This window comes from Callorhinus ursinus, unplaced genomic scaffold (assembly GCF_003265705.2).
Source record: "Callorhinus ursinus isolate GAN/ISIS: 27379988/994484 unplaced genomic scaffold, GSC_fseal_2.0 scaffold6, whole genome shotgun sequence".
Classification (NCBI taxonomy): domain Eukaryota; kingdom Metazoa; phylum Chordata; class Mammalia; order Carnivora; family Otariidae; genus Callorhinus; species Callorhinus ursinus.
Window position 1 is genome coordinate 45,162,508 of NW_027397068.1, and position 23,581 is coordinate 45,186,088.

Sequence of the window (23,581 nt, forward strand, 5' to 3'; positions counted from 1 at the left end):
CCTCAATACAGTTAATCCAAAGTCATTTCAGCCAGCATGTCACAACCTACTTATACATCAACTGCGTTTGAGTGACAAAAATTTGCCAAGCCAAAAGTGATGCAGCCTTTGTCAAAAAGACTGAATTGCACTTTCATATTAGTACAAAAAACGACAGTGCATGATGATTGCCACAAGCATGAGGCTGTTTAGGGGATAATTCGGGCACCTTAACAGTAGGTAGTAATGGAAAATGTCTATCTCTTTTTCTTTCCTTTCAAGGTAGGCACTTATAATGTGCCTTGTTACACTGCCAAACCATTTCTCACTCCAAACTCCTTAAATACCACCTGTCCAAGCTGAAAATATATATTTTTTTAACTGAAGACATACGCACTATTCCTTGCTAAAACCCACAATATAACAAATGCTTTATTGCCCCATGGAAAATTAAAATATCATGCACTATCTGTAATATAGGAGTAGCTGTTTCACTGTTCTAACATCGGAACACATTTATTTCTCTGTTTTACAGAATTTTTTTTTTTTAAAGATTTTTATTTATTTGACAGAGAGAGACAGTGAGAGCAGGAACACAGGGGGAGTGGGAGAGGGAGAAGCAGGCCTCCCACCGAGCAGGGAGCCCGATGCGGGACTCGATCCCAGGACCCTGGGATCATGACCCGAGCCGAAGGCAGACGCTTAACGACTGAGCCACCCAGGCGCCCTGTTTTACAGAATTTTGATGGCTGTTATATTAAAGGGCTGTAATAATACCCTTTTACTTGTTGAAAGAATGTTTTCTAACTCTAGAAGAATTTCTTCATCAGATCAACTCTTGATTTTAAGATAACAGTGCTATTATCCAATTTTAACTTTATTATTACAAATATATGTATACATACTTCTGTCAAAACATATTTCCAGGAGCTTAGCAGATTTCCAAATCTGACACTTTCTCTCATAGCCAATTTCATACTAGAGGCGATACTTGTTAAAATATAATAAAGGAATTGATCAACCAATTTTAGAATATATTGTGAGAATCTTTTTGTTAAAATTGCACACAACTAAATCACTGATTAGACTAAACATGGCTTTAAAAAAGGCTTACTGATTACAAAATTATAATTATAAAAATATTATAACTGAAAGAAAAAGTGGTCAGCTAAAAAAGAAATGCAACTTAACTAGCCCATATAATGAGCATTATATTCAAAGACTCACGAATCATTTAAGGAATGAATCACTAAAGATTCCCCATTTTTGTTTTGATAATAGGCAATTGTGGAGTCATTTCCTTAAAACGATATTTGTACTGCTGTTTTATAATACAGTCTCAATCTTGCTGACCTACTTTTTAGTTTATAAGAACATTCCACTAAAATCTGACAGAGTAGAAACACTTATTTTCTGCTCTTCGCTGAAACAGATAGGTGCTCGATTCCCCACCTCTGGTGAAAATCCTTGGATACTCTAGATATTTAAGTTTGTCCTACAGAGCCTTCTGATTTAAAAGCTTAAACAACCAGACTAATTATTTTTAGCTCATTTTCAAACTCAAGTGTAGAATTTGATACAACACTGGAAAAAGACAAGTTGTTATAACTCAAAGTTCTAGTAAGATATCTGTACAAGACAGTTTGTCCCATACTAGCATTGCAAAGAAATGAGCACACCAGCACTGCTGTTAATCCCTCGTACATGTGACCCTCTCCTGTCATGGTGTGGGGGTCCCTGAGAGCTCAAATGGTGCAGAAGAGCACCATGAATCTTTGAGGTGAGCCACCATAAGAGATCAGCAAGCAATACAGGAAAGAAGACAGAAGTGAACTCAACAGGGAGCCTGGGTGGCTCAGTCAGTTAAGTGTCTGCCTTTGACTCAGGTTATGATCCCAGGGTCCTGAGACTGAGCCTCACATTGGGGTCCTTGCTCAGTCGGGAGTCTGCTTTTCTCCTCTCCCTCTGCTGTGAGCTCTTTCTCAAATAAATAAATAAAATCTTAAAAAAAAAGTGAACTCAACAGACATTAGCCTATTTGCAAGTTTGCCCAGACTCAGCTGGTGATAACCAACACTAAACCACATCTTGATTCTGCCCTTGGCATAATGCTCTGAGCTGCCCATCATGGGGAACACTTAAATTGTATCTAAGAATGTCACAATTAGACAAACTAATCAGTCTTTATAAAACACACACTGAACAAGCTTAATGTATTTGTAAATATAAAACGCTGTATATTTTAAAGTTGGTTCTTTGCAAAAACATTAACAGTTTCAGTAATCTGGACGTTCATGCAATAAGATACTAATGTATATATACAAAATAATATAATAGTATAATCCCCCCCAAAAGAGTATAATTTTTTCATGTTGTTGAATAAGACATACCTGAATTTCTAATTCAAGAAAAGAATACTCATGACTCCCAACACCATGAAAGAAAGTGTGATGACACCCAAATCCATATATCCTGCTCTCTAGCTTCTCTACTTACCTGTAGACAAATGAACATAACTGCCTACCCTGTATCTCACTGCAAAAACTAAACATGGTGACTTTTCTTCTACTATTTTCCCCCAAGGTTTAAGACCTGTCACGCTATACCTTATTTTCCAAGCCATGATTCACTTCCAATGTGTCACAAAATTTGACTGATTGCGCCTCTCAAATCTCTTTCAACTTTGCCTCCTCATTGGAATTCTTATCTCCACTGCTTCAGTTCAGGCACTGATCAATTTTTCTTTAGACTGAGGTAACAGCCTTCTAATCTCCCTGAAATCTCCTTTCAATCCTTTTCCTAAACCACCACTAGAGAAATATTTCTTTCCTTTTTTTTTTAAGATTTATTTATTTGAGAGAAAGAGAGGAGGGGCAGAGGGAGAGAGAATCCTGAAACACACTATCCGCTGAGTGCGGAGCCAGAGGTGGGGCTGGATCCCAGGACCCTGAGATCATGAACTGAGCCGAAATCAAGAGCCAGTCACTTAACCGACTGAGCCACCCAGGAGCCCCACTAGAGAAATATTTCTAAAACACCCCGAATCATTCTAGACATTTTAATTTTAAAAAATTCAAATTAATTATTCTTTTAAAAATCATTCCCTACAACAAAATATTTTAATGTATTAGTGAAAAAATTAAGATGGACAGATGGATTAAAAAAATGGATAGGTGGACTGAAAATGTGATATGGTAAATATAGCAAAAGGTAAATTATAGTGGTAGGTGTATGGGTATTCACCACGTAATTCTTTTAGATTTTCTGCAAATTGTAATGCTTGAAATACCAGAGAAAAGCTATTTTTAATGAAATGGCTAATATTTATTGTGTAGTAATGTAGTAATGCCTAATATTTGTGAGCGTCTTATGTGCTAAGTAGCATTTTTCCATGCATTATTTCTAATGGTGTGCAAAAATATTTAACATTTTGGCATGTTTTTGATTCTCCAAAAAATAGAGGAGGTGGTGAGGGAAAAAAGCTCTGATTTGTTGCATTTGCCAATATCCATGCTGTAACACTCTGGCTAGTTTTAAGCTTCCCAAGACCGAACTGGAGGAGATAAGCATTAGCATATCATCATATATTATCTCCAACATACACATAAAATAGACATAAATGGCTGGAAGAACATAGAAAATGGTGCAATATATTAAAATAAGTAGAAAGTTTTGAGTACACATTACTTTTGTTCAAAATATAATTGGCATAATTTTAAGATTGTATAGTTCAATTTTTAATAATTTAACAACTGGCTGGCAAAATTCCTAAAAATTTAACAATCAATTCTCTGCTTTAGCACATCACTGATTATCTGACAAATACCAAATTGGGAAGGTTCAATTATTGATCATTATTTTACAGATGACAGTATGAAACATTGAAGAGATTTAAGTTACTTGCCCAATAATAATTATTAGAGCCAGCTTTGAATCTAGATTTTACTGACTCACAAACCTTACCTCATAACTGCTAATTCTCCCAGTCTTCTGTCTGATGAAATTCTACTCATACTTCAAGGCTCTTTTGTGCTCCCAGAGAGCCTAAAAGCATCTCTATTACCACTTATCAGTCTAATTATGTACCTACATGCCCATCTTCTAACCTCTCCAGGCAGCTCTGCCTAGAAATTCACTCAGGAAGCCTGGATTTGCATCCAAGGAAGTTTATACTAGTGCCTGATACCTGGTAAGTACTCACTACATGTGAACTATTATGACCATGATTCCTTAGACTTCGAGAGGTTACAGATCAGTCTTTGTCTTAGAATACCCAACACTTAAGGCAGTGACTGGGACATAGGAGACAGTCATGTAAAATAGAACCAAGAACGTGCAATAGGAATGACAGTCTTGGTTTTCTCATCAAATAGCTTTTTGATACTGATCAAATCACTTCACTACTGTATCCAAGTGCGCAGAATGATAATAAATGGGGATATTGGACTTGATTAATTCTCAAGTACTTTATTGCACAAAAACTTCATGGCTGCATGCATACCCTTGCAGCTGCCAGTAAAGTGCATTGATACAATACTTACATAATAATTGAGCAATATGTGTCAAAAATTTTTCAGCCACGTAGAAGAAAGATATGTGCAAAATTCTTATTGTAGCATGTACAACAGCTGATCACTGGAGTCCAAAATTTCAGTAATAAAAGAGTGGTTAAATACATTCTAGTACAAAGATCCAATAGAATATTATACAATCATTAAAAGTGGTGGTTAGAATATCCTATAGAATGACAAGAAATGAATTAATATAATGGCAAGTAAAATAAGCAGAATGTAAAATTATTTATGTCCTATACTTACAACTTAAAGAAAAAAGCATAGGCATAGAGAAAAAATAATACTGCATCGACAAAAATGACAACAGTTTTATCAACATCGTGGCATTGGAGTTGTTCTTTGAAAAAATTCTGTTTGCAAAATTTTGTGTAATGCTCTGTTATATATAATTTATAAAAACAATTTGAGTGTTTGAATTCTAATGAAATCTCTACAAAATCTGCACCCCTGGCACCTTCTCTCCTCCTAAGAAGAGGGGAGCTGGTTGGTTTAGAGAGCAGACACATTTGTAACACACACACATGCATATGCTGCAGAATTCACCAGAGAAGAGAAAGAGAACTCTGGAACAATGATTCTGCTTTTCAGCATTCCTCAGAAATGTAATTTTTAAGGTAGTGTCCAAACTGCTAAAATTGATGGCAAAATTTTTAAAGAAAACATAAATTAGTTCAATTAAGTTTAAAAACCAACTATTAATTCAATGAGCCAATCTTTTCCAAAAGTAACTGGTTCACTGACAGAACTTAGCCTTAAAAATGAGTTTTTCCCCCAGTGGAGAGTAAGCCAGAAGTAAAGAGGAGACAGAAGTTAGAGGATTATCTGAGCCAGCTGGAAGGAAGATTCAGAGAAAACCTTTGCTCCCAGGTGCTTCCAAAAACAAGCAGAGTTCTGTGTTCTGATGGATTTACTGTGAGGTGGCAACATAGGGGAACAATAAACAACCCCACTGAAGTGAAAGTGAATAGAATGATGAGTTGCTTTCCACATCCTGTCACTTGTTAGTAGTGGTCTAGCTACGTATTAACAAAGTTACCTGTTAAAACTGCTTTTAAAAACGAGGTAAATGAGAAATGTTGTCTTCTCTTCACCAGTTTATGTCTAGCTCTCCCACAGTGTCTGGTAGGGGTTCAAAATTCATTGACTAAATCATCAAGGAAAACAAAACCACTGGCCCAACCCACCAGAGAGTGTATGTTAATAATCTGATATAGACAGACTGCTTTGAATTAAAAGGACAAAGCTTCATCCTCGACAGCAGTATTATGCTTCATGATGGCATCTCCCTGGAGAGAGAATAGCTGTTGTCATCTTCATTTGCAGTTCTTAAATTATAGAGCAAGTTCCAATATACTTGTCCAAATTCACAAATTCATCAATATACCAATTTGTTTTTCAGTTACGTTAGCTTTATCCCAAAAGCACTGTGCTTTAAAATGCCATCATATAAAGGTGATAAGATGAATGACAGCTTAAGATAATATTGTTTAGTACTGGAGAAATTAAAACTTTAAAACATTTTCTTAAGTTCCCTATATTGTTATAATTTACTGAATGGCAAAAAAGCAGTTAAAAATCAATGAAGTATCTAAGGGCCCCTGGGTGCCTCAGTCACTTTAAGCATCTGACTCCTGGTTTCAGCACAGGTCATGATCTCATGGTCATGGGACTGAGCCCTGTGTTGGGCTCTGCGCTCAGCACAGAGTCTGCTTCAGATGCTCTCCCTCTCTCAAATAAATAAATAAAATCTTTAATAAATAAATAAATAAATAAAAATCAATGAAGTATCTAATGAAAACTTTTCAAAGACTATTGCCACATATTTCAATACAAGATATCCATTCCTTTATTCACCTGTAAGGTCTATCGTAGAATAGAAAAACTTCTAGAAAACCCAAATATTATGATTTCCAATAAATGTTACCCTGAGTGTTGAGCAAGTACTTTAGGTGCTCTTGCCTTAAATGAATACCTAGTAATTGGTACAGAAATTAATTACTCTTAAAAGGGGAGCCTACTATATATATTGTTTTGATAATAAATTATTACAGATGCACATGCAGTATCAGTACAAAATGTATGATGTGTATAAATTCTGAGGGGTGGATATAACATGACTGAATACAGTATCTACTTAGAAACAAGATAACAAGTAAAAACAAACTGTTTTTCTGAATGATTATTATTCTTTATTGTGAAGGACTATGTGGAGGTGAAAAATTAGCAACCAAGCTAGAGAATGACACATGAGTTACTTAAACTCAAACTTTACCCATATGATTTGGCTAAGACAATTAAAATGGACATCACTCAATGATTTCTAGGCCATTTCATATGTAGTGACAGCTGAATTTGCACAGGTCTTGCTTGGGGTGACATGGAAGGCATGAATTTCTGCCCTTTGAAGTTCATTTTTTATTGGGTTCACAAAGTGTAATATAACTTACAAAACTCACGATTAGAATTCACTCATTATTTCTTTCCCTTGAATATGGTTCTTCCCCTCAGCAGTTTATATACAGGCTGGTGCAGAGGAGAGAGCACCAAGGAGCCTCGCTACAGCAATTATTAGCTGTACAAAGGCTGTATCTTGTAGGAAGACGGTGAAGACCAGGAAGTGAGATTCTATGATGACCCCATCTTCAGATTTAGTTAAAAGTCAAGTTAAATGATAAAAATAACGAGATACATTTTTATGAAGTCATTTTTTTCCTATGCAAGAAACTGTACAAAGTGGCTAACTTTGTACTCTTCAAATCACTAATTATGACTAGGATGAGTCTGGATAAGTGAGTTCCAAAATAATCATGAAGGCCATACTCCTACCCACCAACCCTGCCCAAGAAAATGTGACTGCATGTTTGTTTGTATGGTTGGTGTTCTGTTTTGTTTTGTTTTGGCCAGAACCTGATTAGAGAGTTTTCTTCCTTATTCCAAAGCAAAGAAAATAAATTATAATTTAAATAAGGAAGTAAACAAAGTGAAAATTAAAAGTGGAGGTAAGTTCTCTGGGTAAAAAGGAAGAATATCAAGGACAAGTCTATGCATCAGTGTTACTAAGAGAAGTCTGAAGCTTATATGCTGAGTGTCTGGAACTCATCTTCATAATTAACACATACCTTAGTGTTTATCTGGATCCATATCTTTTTAATTCTACCTAGGTCATATTCTTCTTCAGACACTCTTGTGTTATAATCATTTAAGACATTATTAATATATCATTTTATTTTTATTTCTACTCCCCAATATCAAATAAAAGACCTAAGGTTAGAGGGGAAATCCAGGACATTTAATGGGACTGATGCTGTTATTTAAATCATTTCCACCTGTCAGCTTTATTGTAGTATGCAAAATTCAATAAAAACAAATGAAGCCAATAAAAAGAGTACTTAATGATACCGCTAACAGACTCAGCATGTGGTAAAGTACTATGGATAAATAAAAAGTGTCATTTTCACTTGTTACCAAATGCTTTCTAGCAACAAAGTCAGAAGACAATTTTAAGTTGACAGCAACACAACTCTATTTAGTTAATTATACAGCTACTAATCATGTACCCTATAAGAAAATGTGCCATGAACTGTATGTTCGTTAACTGTACATCCCATGCATGAGGTGAAAAACATAAGAGGTAGTAGAAAAGATGATTTCATATTTGTTTAACTTTCATGACCCTTATGCTGGGAGTTCCTAGCATTAAAGACCATTGGAAGAGTTAACAAAAAATGATTACATTCTAAATCTCTCTTTCTCTCCCTCCCTCTCTCTATGGAAATTTTGAATATATGTATATCCCATGGAAATTTACAATAACATTTCTATAACCCATGAGCCCCAGATAATTCAAAACAACCAAATTACTTTGATGATTTAAATCAGGGTGTGACTTATATTTTCCATTTAATACCTCCATCTGTGCATAAACTTTTCCTATGTGTTGATACAAAGGAAAGAGAGAAGGCAAATCATCCATATGGTGACTATTGGCTGCGCATTGTTTTATGCATTACTCCAGTTAAGGAATTAGGGATAAGGTTACAGGTTCATTAATCACAAGTGTTAATCCAGCTCTGTTCAGAAAGTAAAGATTGATACTGTTTTCAAACATATTGCTTGGAAAAAATTATTTTCCAGTCAAAAATTATCCCTCTCAACCCTGGATTTCCAAAGTACTTTGTATTTCTATTATACCACTTACTACATTCTTCTTCTTACTGTGATTCTAACACTAGATTGTCAGTTTCTTAAGAGCAGGAATCCTGTCTTATGAATGTTGTATCTTCTGTAATCTGAAGTGTGGCAACGTATACAACTTTGACCCTCAATAAAATTTATACTCCATCAACTACACAGTAGCTCTTGAATTTCTCTGCAATCTTTCACAATTTTCTCCTCTAAAATAATGTGTTATGTCATGGAACTTGCATGCATATTAATAACACTGGACAACCAACTTATCTGAAAAAGAAAAGTGAATCAAACAATAAAGTTAGATCACCTATTAAATGTCTTTAAAATCCCTTTAATAAAAGGAACTTTCTTGATTATTAAGAATGACAGTATTACCCAGGAATTTACAGATATCTCTTTCTGATCTAAGATGAGAGAGATATGCTGTAGAGAAAATTATACCAGGGTTATTTTTTTATTATTATAAGCAAGTTTTCATGGTCACTCTGCCTCCAGTCTTTCCTTAGCTCTAACTCATCTTCCACAGAGATGGAATAATCTTTCTGAAAGCAAATCCAGGAATGTTAGTCTGCTTCTTAAAAACAACAGAAGAGCAGTATGGATTATCTTAGACCTGGCCACATGCCACCTTCAGGCTTGGTTCTACCACAGCCCTGAGTTACCCAGAGCTCCACCTTACTTTCAGAACCCCAAAAACATCAACAGTATTTATGACTGGGTTAAACATAGGTTGCCTCTATTTTTAACTCTATTTTCTGATTTTTTTCTGCCTTAAAAATGCAGTCAATTTTTAAAATCCACCTTTTATGTTTTAAAGCCATCCTTTCTTGGTGACAGCTTTTCTTAAACACTCCCTTAAAAAAGAACAGCTTCTTCTCCTAAATTTCTATCACTTTGCATTTCACTCTGTGTTTTTAAGTCTGTGCCTCGAGACTACAAGGGGCTTAAGTGCAAGACATTGCTAGTATAACTTTGAAGACCTAGTACTTAACCCAGTGCTGTTAACAAAGAAAGAAGCCAATAAAAGTTTTTCTGAATAAATAAATGTCTTTCCAACTGAAATAGCCTCTACAAAATCTGAAAAGCAAAATCAAATTATTATGCACTAAAAAGAAAGAAATCTAAAAAGATTTTAGGCAAGAAATAACAAGTGTTAGTGAAGATACGGAGAAAAGGAAACACTTGTGTACTGTTGATAAGAATATAAACTGGTGCAGCCACTCTGGGAAACAATATGGAAGTTCCTCAAAAAGTTAAAAACAGAACTACTGTATGATCCAGCAATTCCACCTCTGGGTATTTATCCAAAGAAAACAAAAACCACTAATTCGAAAATATATGGGCACCCTTAGGTTCACTACACTATTATTTACAGTAGCCAGGATATGGAAACAAACCAAGTGTCTACTAATGGATGAATGGATAAAGAAATTATAGTGTATACACGTGTACGTACACACACACACACTCACACTCACACACATAGATATTACCCAGCCATAAAAAGAATGAAATTTTGCCATCCCAACAACACAGACAGAACTTGAGGGTCTTATGCTAAGTGAAATAAGCCATGAGTATGTAATGTACAGGCTGGTAACTATAGTAAATAATATTGTACTACATATTTGAGAGTTGTTAAGAAAATTGAAGAATTATTTTCCATTTATTTTTCTTATGGCTTTTTATCTTTAGTTTTTTTTTTACTTCAATACTAATAGTGTTGCCTTTTGAAATTCTTGCTCAAAAACAAAGAAGCTGCATAAATATCATATATAAGAAATTAATACATTTAAAAAAAATTAAAACAAACATTAATTACAAGCCTTCAATTTAAATCAAATAGTATGTCATTCTTACACTGCGAAGCCATACAAATTCTTATAAGAGTTGTTTATTTTGTTTTAACCTCAAGGCTGAGTTTCAATGATAACTAGTCTTTGTGATTGATAACTATCTTAGACCACAGTAAAAATCAATATATGGTTCCATTTTGCTGATGAAGCTACAGTCAAAAGACCAAAATTTAATTCCTCACCTTGTGGTTTCTTGTATATGCCTGAGTATTATTTTGTTTGTATTGTTTTGTTTTCCATTGTGGATTTATAAGAGAAAAAAATGCATTTTTAGTAAATGTTTACCTTTAAAATAACACTCTCCTTGCCAATGCTTCATAGATCTACATGTTTCACTAAAACTTGCCAAGAGCACTGAACTTCAGTGTAAGAGTCGAGTAGTTTTCCCAACTGTGCAAATATATTACGCTCTGGACACCCTGAACTCTTGACCTTCCCTATGAGGGCGATGTTGCTAAAATGTCAGTTAATTATAAAACAGTGCCACAATGGGTTACCCAGAAGCAGTAGAAAATTTAAAAGAGCAATTTTAACATGCAATTGCCAAAGCATGCAATGAAGACAATTTCTGATGATGGTATATTTTATTTCCATTTAATAAGAGAAAAAGAAACTGTATTTTCTTAGCTTCTATACCAGATGGTATACCCAGAGGAAATTGACACAGAGAAAAAACAAGCATACTTTCTTTGATTGTTCAATGGAGTTTTTGAATTACTTCCCATTTAAAACAACTTCCCATTTATACCTTTTTTTTAAAATTCATAAAATGCCTGAAGAGGCATTTTATGAACAATAACATGGGTCAGGCTGTAAGTTAACAGTGCAATAATCATACCCCTCAGGTGCACAGAGAAGCGTGATGCAAGTGTAGGAGGCCACGGCCACCAGAGGCTGTAATTACCACCTCTCCTAACTTGAGAGACCCCGAAGCAGGTAATTGCACTTACCAAATGATTTAAATGTACTTTAGAAAGAAAACAAAACAAAACAAAAAAATAGCTTTGGCAACTAGGCAGGACATTTTCAGAAAAGCATAAAATAAAACAATGTTTTACACCTCTTTAACTGTTTAAGACATTTAAAACACAGCATATATTTGAGTGTTAAGCACAGTAATCAGTTGTGCTTTCAATAAAAGTGAAGTGGCAAGCATTAAACTATGTTTCTCAGGGAATAAGTTAGCCATGCAGATACTATTTTGTAAAAATATACATTCCTCCCAGATTTTACCTCTTATACTTTCATTTAGGCATGCCATATTCTTCTGAAGGGAGGGAGGGATCACCCATACTAGGAGAAAGAGGGAAAAGAATTCAAGCTTTTCAAGTACTAGGAAAATAATGTTTTGAGTCCTAGCTGCCCAGCCATCTGACACTAGATAAGTCATTGTTTCATTCTGTTTTGACTGAGTCTCAGATTCACCAGCTACAGAATTGGGAAAATAATTTATCTGCCTCACAGGTGTGAAAATAAAGTATCATGATAGAGTCACTTCATATGCTGATTATAAAGCAAAAATAACCAATACTTCACCATGAAAATCTACATTTCTATTTTAAAATACAAAATTTACTCATTAACCCACACAAATAAAACCATTTTTGACTAACTTACTGTAAAATTATTTATTGACAGATTTCTGCCAAGAAAATAAAATTCGCTACTGCCAGAAATAAAATTTAAATGGCTTAAATACATTAAAATGGGATATTTAACATAGTAAATAGTAACAAATTCACTCTTTGGTACTCAGTAGTCAGAGAATGTCCCTCTGTGATGCACCAAAAGAAAAGAAGAATTTCTAAGAGCAGAAAATAATCCTCATTCCTTTGTTATTTTACAAGAAATTCATGTGAAATTTATATCAGACACAAAGACATAGCTGAGAAGTCCTTATACTTATTTTTAAGGCTTCCTGATAGTCAACATACAGGGTGTATTAATATTGCTATGTCATAATAATCAGCATTTATTCAACCATATGATATTAATACTACAACTACAGTGTGGCACTCTCCTAGCCTGGATTAAAATGGAATGTAGAACCAGTGAGTATTCAGAGCTTGCACAAAATAATAGAATGAAATGGGAACTTTTTCAAAGGTTACTTTTAGGATTTCAAAGGAATCATTTCCCTAGCTTGTGAATAAATTTTAGGCTTCTGAAATCAACTACTATCACAGTTAGCATAAGTTGTGTTCTATTTTGTGTTAGAGGATACCAGGCTGAGGCCAGTGGAGGTGCTGGTTAAGGCTGAGGGATCTTAAATTTGGAGAAAGGAGTATGCACTTTGAAGAAGGAAAGTAGATGGACATCATACTTTCACCATCAATACTGCCCTGCATTTAGATATACAATATTTATCAATTATCTCCAACTTCTGCTTTTCAGAGATTATTTAAAAATTAACACAATATATATTTCCATAAGCTTTCCCCCCTTTTCTAATAATAGAGGAAGATTAGTAGAAATTCCTAATAAAACAGTAACTAGTTTCTCTCAAATCCACAGTGTATTTGAAAATCTAAGCACTTTCCTTAGCCACGAAAATATGCACGAAATACATATTCTAAGGACATTTATAAATGAATAAACATATGTGACAAAGACTCAACACATGTGAAAGATAGTTTTAAAAACAAATAAACTTTCTACAGTTGGAAGTAAAACTCTAAGTGTCAGTGAGCCCTGACACCATTTTATGCCAGAGCCCACAAATTATGTTTCTCAAATAAAGAATTAGAAAAAAAAAAAAGAGCACTATAATTCTAAAACGTTAAGACATTTATAAACTTGAAAGCAACTATGAGTGTAAGTTATTTTTACTCTATCCACTCCCACACAGATAAGGTTATTCTCAAAATTAAATATCTCAAAGCACTTTATAGCCATATTTTTACTTATTGTAGTCAATATGCATTCTCAACATAAGCATTCAATAGGGATAAATCAATGCTCATTAACAAGCTGTTTTCATCCACTTAATACAGCCCTAACTAGCTTTAAAACACAATCTCAAATATTTGCAGTCTCCATTGGTTCACACAACAATGGCCGATTTCAAGTAATTCCTGGTTAAACAAAAATCACATTAACAAATATATTGGGTGGTACTGCTAAATTTTAATGTCTACTTTGATGAAACCCTTTAAAAAATAAGAAAACAGATGAGATATTTAAGAGAAAGAAGTCTGGACACAGAAGTCAAAAAGAAGTTATCAGCAAGAGCCAAATTACAGAAAGAGCCCAAATGTCTATTGACTGATGAATAGATAAAGAAGATGTGGTATATATGCAATGGAATATTACTCAGCTGTAAAAAAAAAAAAAAAAAAAAAAAAAAGAATGAAATCTTGCTATTTGCAGTGACGTGGATGGAGTTAGGAGTATTTTGCTAAGCAAAATAAGTCAGTTGGAGAAAGACAAATACCATATGATTTCACTCATATGTGGAATTTAAGAAACAAAACCAATGAACATGGGGGGGAGAAAAAAAAGAGGCAAACCAAGAGACAGACTCTTAACTATAGAAGACAAAATGAGGGTTAGCAGAGGGGAGGTGGGGGGGGATGGGTGTCAATAGGTGATGGGGATGAAGGAGGGCACTTGTGATGAGCACTGGGTGTTGTATGTAAGTGATGAATCACTAAATTCTACACCTGAAACTAATACTGCACTGTATGTTAACTTGCTGGAATTAGAAGAAAAAGTGACTTACTGGGGAGGGGGAAGAAGTCAAAAAGAAGACCACTGAAATAGTAAATTACTGTTCATTATTTTAATTTGTATATGCCATATAGATTAAATGTAGAAGGAAAGGTAGTTTTATTAGAAAACATGTGTAGACAATATCCTCAGTAAAATGAACTCCATTGTTCATCTTTTTATGTTAACATGGGGTATTTAATTTTGGAAGACAGAGTGAGCTTTTCCTTAATTTCTACAATGTCTCCTCTTCAAATTATTTCTCTGACTAGCTGAGGTTGTGCAGTCCACTTACTTCTCCCTCAGAAAAGTCACCTATTGTAATCAGAATAATTTGCCACATACCTAGAATGAAGAGTGAGCTGCACAGAAAATTTAAAAAGCAAATTGTGTGATTTAGGCTGAGCGATGGAGACTTAACCAATATCTTCTAGGTCAAGCTGCCTATCAACCACAGAATCAATGTACAAGACCAAACAGCAAATTAGTAAACTCTCTGTTGTCTAAATCAATTGAGCAGTTAAACTCCCTGTTAGTGGGCATCTTTCAATATAAATATATAAAAAAAATATATGTAAACATTAATATATTAAAATTGAGTTGGAATTTAAAATATTTAAAGATGACAGTATTATCAGGTAATTTCACAGGTTTTGCTTTGATTTCAGATCAGTTCTCTTGGTGAGTAGTCCCGGAATACTGTAAAAACAAAAATACTATAAACGCCAAACACGTGTTCAAGAAACAAAAGACATTTTATAGGCATTTACATTTTCATAGATCCCTACAGTCTTAGTTTTCAATTTTCAGAACCTAAATCATTAGATGTTCAGGACGCATAGATCCATGCACTAACTCTGCAGGTGTTTCAACATAATGCTTGATGGTTAAAAAATGGCTCTTCCAACTCAACTAAAAATTAAACTACTTTCAATAATAAATTAAACAATACACTTAAAAATGCACTCTAATAACTGAGACAATTAAACTTTTCAGTGGCTTTTAATAAATAGCTAATAACTTCTCCCATTATAACAACATACTATAATTAGGAACTGGGATATATATTTATATATTACTTTTTATTTTACTTTTCATCCTTTCTTTGTGTTTCGTCCATATGCTATTATTTTCCTCACTTTGTTTCAGGCACGGGGAGGGCAATTAACAAGCCTCTGTATGACAGCTGGGTGTCAAGCTGTTGAGTTAATCCTCAACAACAGGTTTCCTGAGTAGAAGAGTTATCTCACCAAGGCCTGGTTCAGAGTAACTTTTTAATCTGTATTATCAGATATGGCCTCTGCTCTGCCCATAACAATATTACCAAGGGAGACAATCTCCGCATAGCCGAAAGATATTCAGCATTTGCTGGAATTGCCAAAGTTTTCTCTCTCAATGGTAATAGTACCTTCACTGGCATCTGTCAGAGACTTTGGACTGAATACAAGCAAGCTGAGCAAAATTGCCACACAAGAAAATATGGATTCATCCTAATACTGAATAATAACAGAGAAACACACTGCTCTTAAATCAGTCCAATTATGACATAACGCTACAATTTACCGAATTCAATGGAACTCTTAGTGTGACTACATCATGTGCAAAATAATTAGAACATCGAATAGCGCATGTATACTATATGTCCAATGCTCGATCCCTTCACAAGGCAGAGTGGCCTGCTATTCAGTCTTACCTGCACATTTGGTTCTGGTAATTAGTGGAGGTCCTGGGAGCCCCGTTCCACCTTCACCAGGTCTTGTAAGTAGAACACGGATCTCGTATTCGGTATCTGGGTCCAAATGCCATAATTTATAAGTTGGAGCGTTGACTGCATGCGTTTCTGTCCAGGATCCTGATGTCATTCGGTACTCCACTTCTTTCAGAATAATGGGACCATCACCAATGATGGAGTTGGCATTTAGCTGAATCAGCAAATATGTAGGCCCAACACCGAGCAGCTGGGGAGGAGCAATGGGTCTTGGTGGTTCTAGGAGAGATGAAGGTGCAACCTAATTAGTTAAAAACCCAAAAGACTAAATAAAATACAAAAATATATTAATGTGTCTCAAAGCTGAAAGGTTTAATGAATAATTTACTTAGGAGTACACAATAAATAAGGAAAATGAGAACATGAGTGATCCGCAAAGTAGTACTTTTAAAAAGCAATAGTTTCACCGATGGGATATGACCCTTTTTGCCACAAGTTTTCTTTTATTAAAAACACGTCTCTCCAGGAGATAAACTTGTACAGGCACAGTAACCAAGGGAAATAAAGGAAAAATATTTAAAGATGGATAGCTCTGATTAGCTACTAACAGAGTACAGTTGATCTTTGACATTCTCGAGGTCCTAAGACCTCTACAAATCTCCAAATTAATGAATACTGTTATAACTCCTTATTTCATTCATGAAATATGGCAAAGCAGTGGTTTTGATTTTGCTTTGTTTTTCACTTCTGCGGAGTTCCTGCAGATGAAAGAGGAAGGAACAGCAAATCTGTCTGCCAAGTGCTGACTTGTTTCTACACACCCACCACAGAATATAAGAAATTAAAATTCACACCGAGGTAAAATCACAAGTCATTACATATCACTAGCCTTTGGGAGTAGCATGTGATAAGGCAATGAATCAAACATTAAATTCAAATATCAAAGGTACACTAAGAAACTTTGGCAAACGTTATTGTAATGTTTGAACTTACAGAAACAATGAAAGATGAATTAGGGTCCCCCCCCCATTTATTTTTCATTTAACAATGATGTAGCTGAATTTGATACTGGACTTTATGAAGGACTCCACCGCTCTAGCTCTGTCCATGTGGTCTGTCCACAGGGAATCCTATGTCATGAAGATGCTCTAATTAGTACATTGTGATCAGATTCCTCTTTGAATCTCTTGAACAACACTTCTCAGGGAAGCCAAAAGACTTTAAAATAAAGTGTTAATCTTCATAAAGTGGTAACTGCCCAAATATTGTTTTAAAGGCTTATGTGCTCATATGTGGAATTTAAGAAACAAAACAGATGAACATATGGGAAGGGGGAAAAAAGAGAGGGAGGCAAATCATAGGAGACTCTTAACTGTAGAGAACAAACAGGGTGGCTGGAGGGGAGGTGGGCACTTGTGATGAGCACTAGGTGTTATATGTAAGTGATGAGCCACTAAATTCTACTCCTGAAACCAATATTACACCATATGTTAACTAACCAGAATTTAAATAAAAACTTGAAACAAAAAAAAATAGGAGTAACTGTTGGCAAGGTAAGAAATAAATAGTAACTTTCTGTATTTTCTGTTCAATTTTCATATAAACCTAAAATCTAAGAAATAAAATTGATTATTTTTAAATGTGTGTCTTAAGAGTTAAAGCAAATTATATGAAAGAAAACTATTTTTTTAAGTTTTTTTAAAGATTTTATTTATTTATTTGACAGAGAGAGACACAGCGAGAGAGGGAACACAAGCAGGGGGAGTGGGAGAGGGAGAAGCAGGCTTCCCACTGAGCAGGGAGCCCAACGTGGGGCTCCAACCCAGGACCCTGGGACCATGACCTGAGCCAAACGCAGACGTTTAACGACTGAGCCATCCAGGTGCCCCTTTAAGATTTTATTTTTAAGTAATTTCTACACCCAATGTGGGGCTCAAACTCACAGCCCTAAGATCAAGATCGCACACTCCAGCAACTGAACCAGCCAGGTACCCCGCAGGAAAGCTATTAAATGCAACCACACATCGCTTCCTCCTTCCTCTCAGCAGGGGTGGACTGGAGAAGATGCAGATAAAAGGAAGTTATGAAAAGACAGCCAATTTTAATGGCAACACATGCTTGGTATAATATACAATGCAAAAAAAAAAAAAAAAAAAAAACAAAAACCAGAAAACGAAACAAAACCAAAAAACCCCTCATAGACAGGTTTTACCTTCTGGTACAGGTTTAAATGAAGCAAGGGTTTTCAGCTGTAGCCCAGGATTTGCTTTTAAACCCTAAGAGTATAAAAAAGTATAGTCTCCATTTTATGAACCCCTGAGTTACAAACATCCCTAACATAAGGAATAAGACAAGCTGGCCTAGATCTCTAACCATACTAAAGTCACTTTCCATAATGTTCCTCCAAAATTCATGACACATATTTACTGAGTAACTACTAATTGTTAGTCTGTTCTATACATTGGTTATTCATATAATATGGGAAGGGAGATATAGCAACAATAAATCAACAAGTTCATTATTTTAAAATGAGACTTATGTAGAAAACAGATACAATGGTATTGTAATAGCATCATGTTGTGAGAGACGGTCGCTACACTCGGGGTGAGCAGAGCATAAAATGTAGTAGAGACTTGTGGAATCACTACTTTGCACACCTGACACTAAGGTAGCATCGTGTGCCAACTATGCTCAAATAAAAATTAAAAAATTGAAAAAAAATCACAACATGGGTGGAGATGCCTACTGAGTAACACCAATTTTCTTTTTTTTCTATCCAAACATATTTGAGGCATGTTAAGTTAGTCCCATCAGTAATCAGGGCTATTATTACAACAGCTTTCAAACTCCTTATTGGTAGAACCATAGGAACTTGCGCTTTCATGATGCGCATGTTTCAAGTGAAAACAAAACTAAGATTATATAAGATAATGTATGTACCATATAAAATTTACATGTGGAATTCTTTCTATCTCTACGGAAAAAGCAGTTCTTAACACCTGACTTACAAACCTTACAGTATCTGTTCTTTATGATTTAAGAATTGTTTCAACAATATAGAGTCACAATTGTGTATACATGAGGGCGAACTCTTCCAAGTTTCACAACGGACTTCAATTGTGAAAGACAAAGCTCGACAATTCATATCATGTTACCCACTAAACTAATGACTTGTATATTTCAAGTTTACAAAAGTCTTAGTAGACAGAAAGAGAAAGTTGATATATTTTCTAAACCTTGAACTAAAATGAAACTGAATAGAGAAATGAGCATAATAGAAGAAATGCAAATATCTTCCCAGACTATCTCAATGTTGCACATATTTTAAGAAGCAGTCTGTACTTTGCGAATAAACTGAGTTGCCTCATATGTGCAATGTTTGTTTTCATTCCAGATGGTTCATATATTGACTAATTTAAGTTAAGTAGTAAATGAAGCTAAATCCACAGCTTACTAGGGTTCTAACCCAAAGCCGCAATGTCTCACATACATCACAGCGGAACAACAACCTGAAGGGGTCTCATATTTAACATGTTGGAGTAATTTGTCAAATGAATTATGAATAACAAACCTTGGTTAATTGAAAAATTTACGAGTATTCTGAAACCTGAACTAATAACTGTATATTGAATGATAAATCTCATCCACCCAAATTGTGCACATCACTGCTGTGGAAAATAAGAAGCAAACAGAGGAGGAGAGCAGAAGGGAGAGAAACAAGAGGGAAAAAAGCAACAACAAAACATATTATTAGAAACAAGTGAAAAAGTAAAGCATAATATCCCGTCTGTCATTTCTATCTTTAAGGAAATGACATGTAAAAGAAAATGAAATTTGAAGTCAGGAGATTCTAGGTTCACAAAATGCACACATGAAGAGCTGGGTAAATGTGAATGTGTTATTTAACTTCTTGACATTACAATTTCTTCATTGGTGAACCAGGCATTATTTCAAGAATTGTTAAAGACTTTATGTTCCTAATGTGTCAACAAGCCCCATATTGGCTGTTATTTTGCTTTGTTTTCCCAGAGAGCATATAAATTTTAAAACCAAAAATTAATATTCATCACTAGTGTTTTGTGTACATGAAGAAATGACTTTGATATAATCAGATGCTTAGCCTGAAGAAAGGTAATAATTCACCCTGAGCAGTTTTACATCTCACTTGCTATGGTCAAACAAACAAAAGGGGTAGTCCAGTCATCAAAGCAGTAGCTCAAATTTGGAACTGTGACAATGTTCAGAGAGACTTAGAAGCATATTCCTTGATTAACAGCATGACTAGAAGTGAAATCTAGCATTAATGACACTAATATGCCACTACATATTAATTTTTTATGTTGGAAGTAAAGAGTAGCCTCATATTAGCATACGTATTTTGTTTTTAGGCCCTGAGAACAAGGAGGCTTATTTATAAAATCTCTATTCATTTCAATAAATTATGCATGAATTTTTATCAGCTAGCAAATGAACAAGTAATTGTTCTGCAGCAGTATTAATATTCTTCATAACTTAATACACTATCAGACCCAGAGGTGTGGTGCGAATAAATCCCAACTGTACACTAGGTATCAGCTGAAGCATGCAATCCCCAAAATACAGGATAAACTTTGCCAATGTTACCAATTAACTTTCAATTAATGACTTACATTCATTATTCTAGATCTAAAACTTATTATACAATCATAATTGTACATTCAAAATCCTTTATTTATTTTATTTCAGAAAATTTCAAAAAGTGCCTTGAAATCAAGGTAAGTCATTACGAAACTATATCCCCATCTAATTATTCCTATTACGATGCTTTTTACAAACATATGTGTCACTTATTAACATTTGGTTAATTAATAAAATGCAAAATCAGAACTAGAAGCCACAAAGCGAGAAAAAAAGTCAGTTAACAAAGTAAACATCAAGGCAAATGGCACTTCTACATTCATCTTTCCAAATAAATAAATCAAATGCCTCTCAGTCCTATTGCCTTCCAAACTGTTTTATTTACTTGTCAAAGAAGCCTTGACTAAAAGTTTCTCAAGATTAGCACTCTCACCATGAAAGCAGGCAATGGAACTGCACTTGTCCCTATGGCCACTGTAACAAATTGTCACTACCTGGATGGCTTAAAACAACAGAAATTTACTCTCTCATGGTTCCGGAGGCCAGACATTCAAAATCAGTATCGCTGGGTCGAAATCAAGGTGGCACCAGGCCATACTTCCTCCAAGTGACTAGGGAAGAATGAGTTCCTTTCCTTTTCCAACATCTGCTGGCTGTGGGTATTCTTTCCTTGGCTTGTGGCCACATCACTCTAATCTCATGGCTCACACTGTCTTCTCTTCTCCCTGTTGTCAAATCTCCCTCGATCTCCTAACTTAAGGCCACCTGTGACTGCACTCAGGGTCCACAAGAATAACCCAAGGTCCCATATCAAGACCCCCAACTTAATCACATCCTCAAAGACCATTTTTTTTCGGATAAGGCAACAGTCATGGGTTCCAAGGATGAGGACTTGTGATCTTTGGGGCCATTTTTCAGTTCACCACAGATACATACTATGATCTCATCCTTCTTCCTAGGAAATATCTCAGCTCTACCTTTTCTCCAGTTGTTTAGAAGCCCGTGAGTGGACAATACTTCTCCTAGGAAAGTCTAATAGTTCCAAGCAGTGGAAATTATAAAGAGCAAATAATTTATCTACACTTTTTTCACTATTTATATTTTTAAGGAAAAAAAATAAAGATGAACATTATTACTTCAAATGGCTACAGGAGTGACTGTTCCCTTACCATATCTAAATTCCTGTAAAAATCAATATTAGACTGTTTGCCTTGGAGATAGATATTTTATTTACTATCACTTCTTTTCTTAAATGAATGGATCCCTTCGAAATCAATGTTATTCTATTTCTTTATGCCCCTCTTCAAAATTCTGATCCAGTTCCAGTTAAAAAAGAAAATTCACTAGTTCAGACTTCATGTTGTTTAATTTTCTTCCTCTTACCTACTAAAATGCTGAAGTAAAGGGGTACAGACAGTAGACAGCTCACAGACTGTGAGCAGGAAGAATGACATCAGTGCACCAAATAACTGAAGCATTTATTTATCAGCTACCCATCATAACTTTACCCCAAAAGGGTAACAGCTTAATTTAATGGTACTTGAGTACTTCAAGAAACTTGAAATAGTAACACTGATGACTAAGAAGATGACCTTTCTTCCCATAAGAAATGGAAAGCAAGGTAGCAAATGGATAATTAGAAGCACTTTCTTTGGGCATTTAATATCATATGTATGACAACATAATTTGTTTAATTTTTCCTTAGATGTTGAAACATTAAGTACACATCTAAAAATTTTCAGATTCATGGAACAAGGTTTCTCCCAGACCTACATTTTATGAACTGCAATGCAGATATACTTATAAGAAAAGCAATAGTTCTTTAATGATTTTCACTCTGACTTCTCTGATACTTCAGATTTCCAGTCCTAATAAATTTCTTAAGGAGCCAAATATCTCTCCATTCACTCTTTTGGCTATTATTTCATATTTTTTTGCTCATATCAATGATGTAAGTAGTAAATTCTATAAAATATCTTTCAGATAAATTACTATTTTAATTATGTTTAGAATTTGTGCATTGATAAGATTTTTTTTTAAGCAAAATGATCTTCAAATTTAATATGGTAAGTCCTTTTTTAAAGCCAACAATCCAGTTGATGGATACTTTTTCTGAGTCATACCATTCAGGTGGCTCCGAAGCTTGACCTGGTCAAATAAAGTTAATACTAAGACATCACACAGTTTGGATGTTGTTAAACCTGAGGTACCTAGAACCAAATATCAATCAGAAGGAGCTACAGTCATCTATTATCATCTCCCTGAAAATTAGGTAAGTGTTAGCGTATACTTACAGTAGACTATGAAAAGAGTGTGCACACTGACCCACTGTCCACACTCAGAATATTTCACATACAAGAAAACTTCTGAGAACCATGAAATAAATACACATGACTTCTGTTAAGCATGTAGAAATACTTTAAATAAAATGAGAAAAAAAATTTGATTGAATAGCAAAGCTCTCATCTAGTGGGTATATAGGTTTGTTTATACTATGTATTTTTAAAAAGATTTATTATTTATTTTAGGGGGAGGGAGAGAGAGAGAGCACGGTGGGGAGGGGCAGAGGAAGAGAGAGAAATTCAAACAGACTCCGCACTGAGTGTGAAGCCCCACGACCTGGAGATCACGACCTGAGCTGAAACCAAGAGTCAGTCACCCAACTGACTGTGCCACCCAGGTGCCCCTGTGCTATGTATTTTTTAACATGAATAATTATGTAGAGTGAAACAGGAGTTTCTTCATTCCCTCCCAGTGGCTCTTCCTTAAAGGCAGTTGCTCAAACGACTGAGGAGTGCTAATGGCTTTGAGTGGGCTGAGAAAAGATTACTTAAGATTATGAAATGCACGGGACAGTCCCACAAAATGAAGAATTCTCCAGTCCAAAACACCAATAGCCTCCACTGGAGAAACACCACGATAATGTTCAAAATAAGCTCAGCAATCTG

General features: G+C 35.0%; 1 protein-coding gene across 5 annotated transcripts in view; it reads right to left on the reverse strand.

Moving 5' to 3' along the window:
* The window catches only part of PTPRK (protein tyrosine phosphatase receptor type K), a 552,323-nt gene that overhangs the window by 204,251 nt on the left and 324,491 nt on the right, over nt 1-23,581 (reverse strand). For all 5 annotated transcript variants that reach the window (XM_025865334.2, XM_073893909.1, XM_073893908.1 and 2 more), the window contains exon 7: nt 16,002-16,295. In XM_025865334.2, the coding sequence (XP_025721119.1) occupies nt 16,002-16,295 (294 nt within the window). The remainder of the gene's footprint in view (nt 1-16,001; nt 16,296-23,581) is intronic.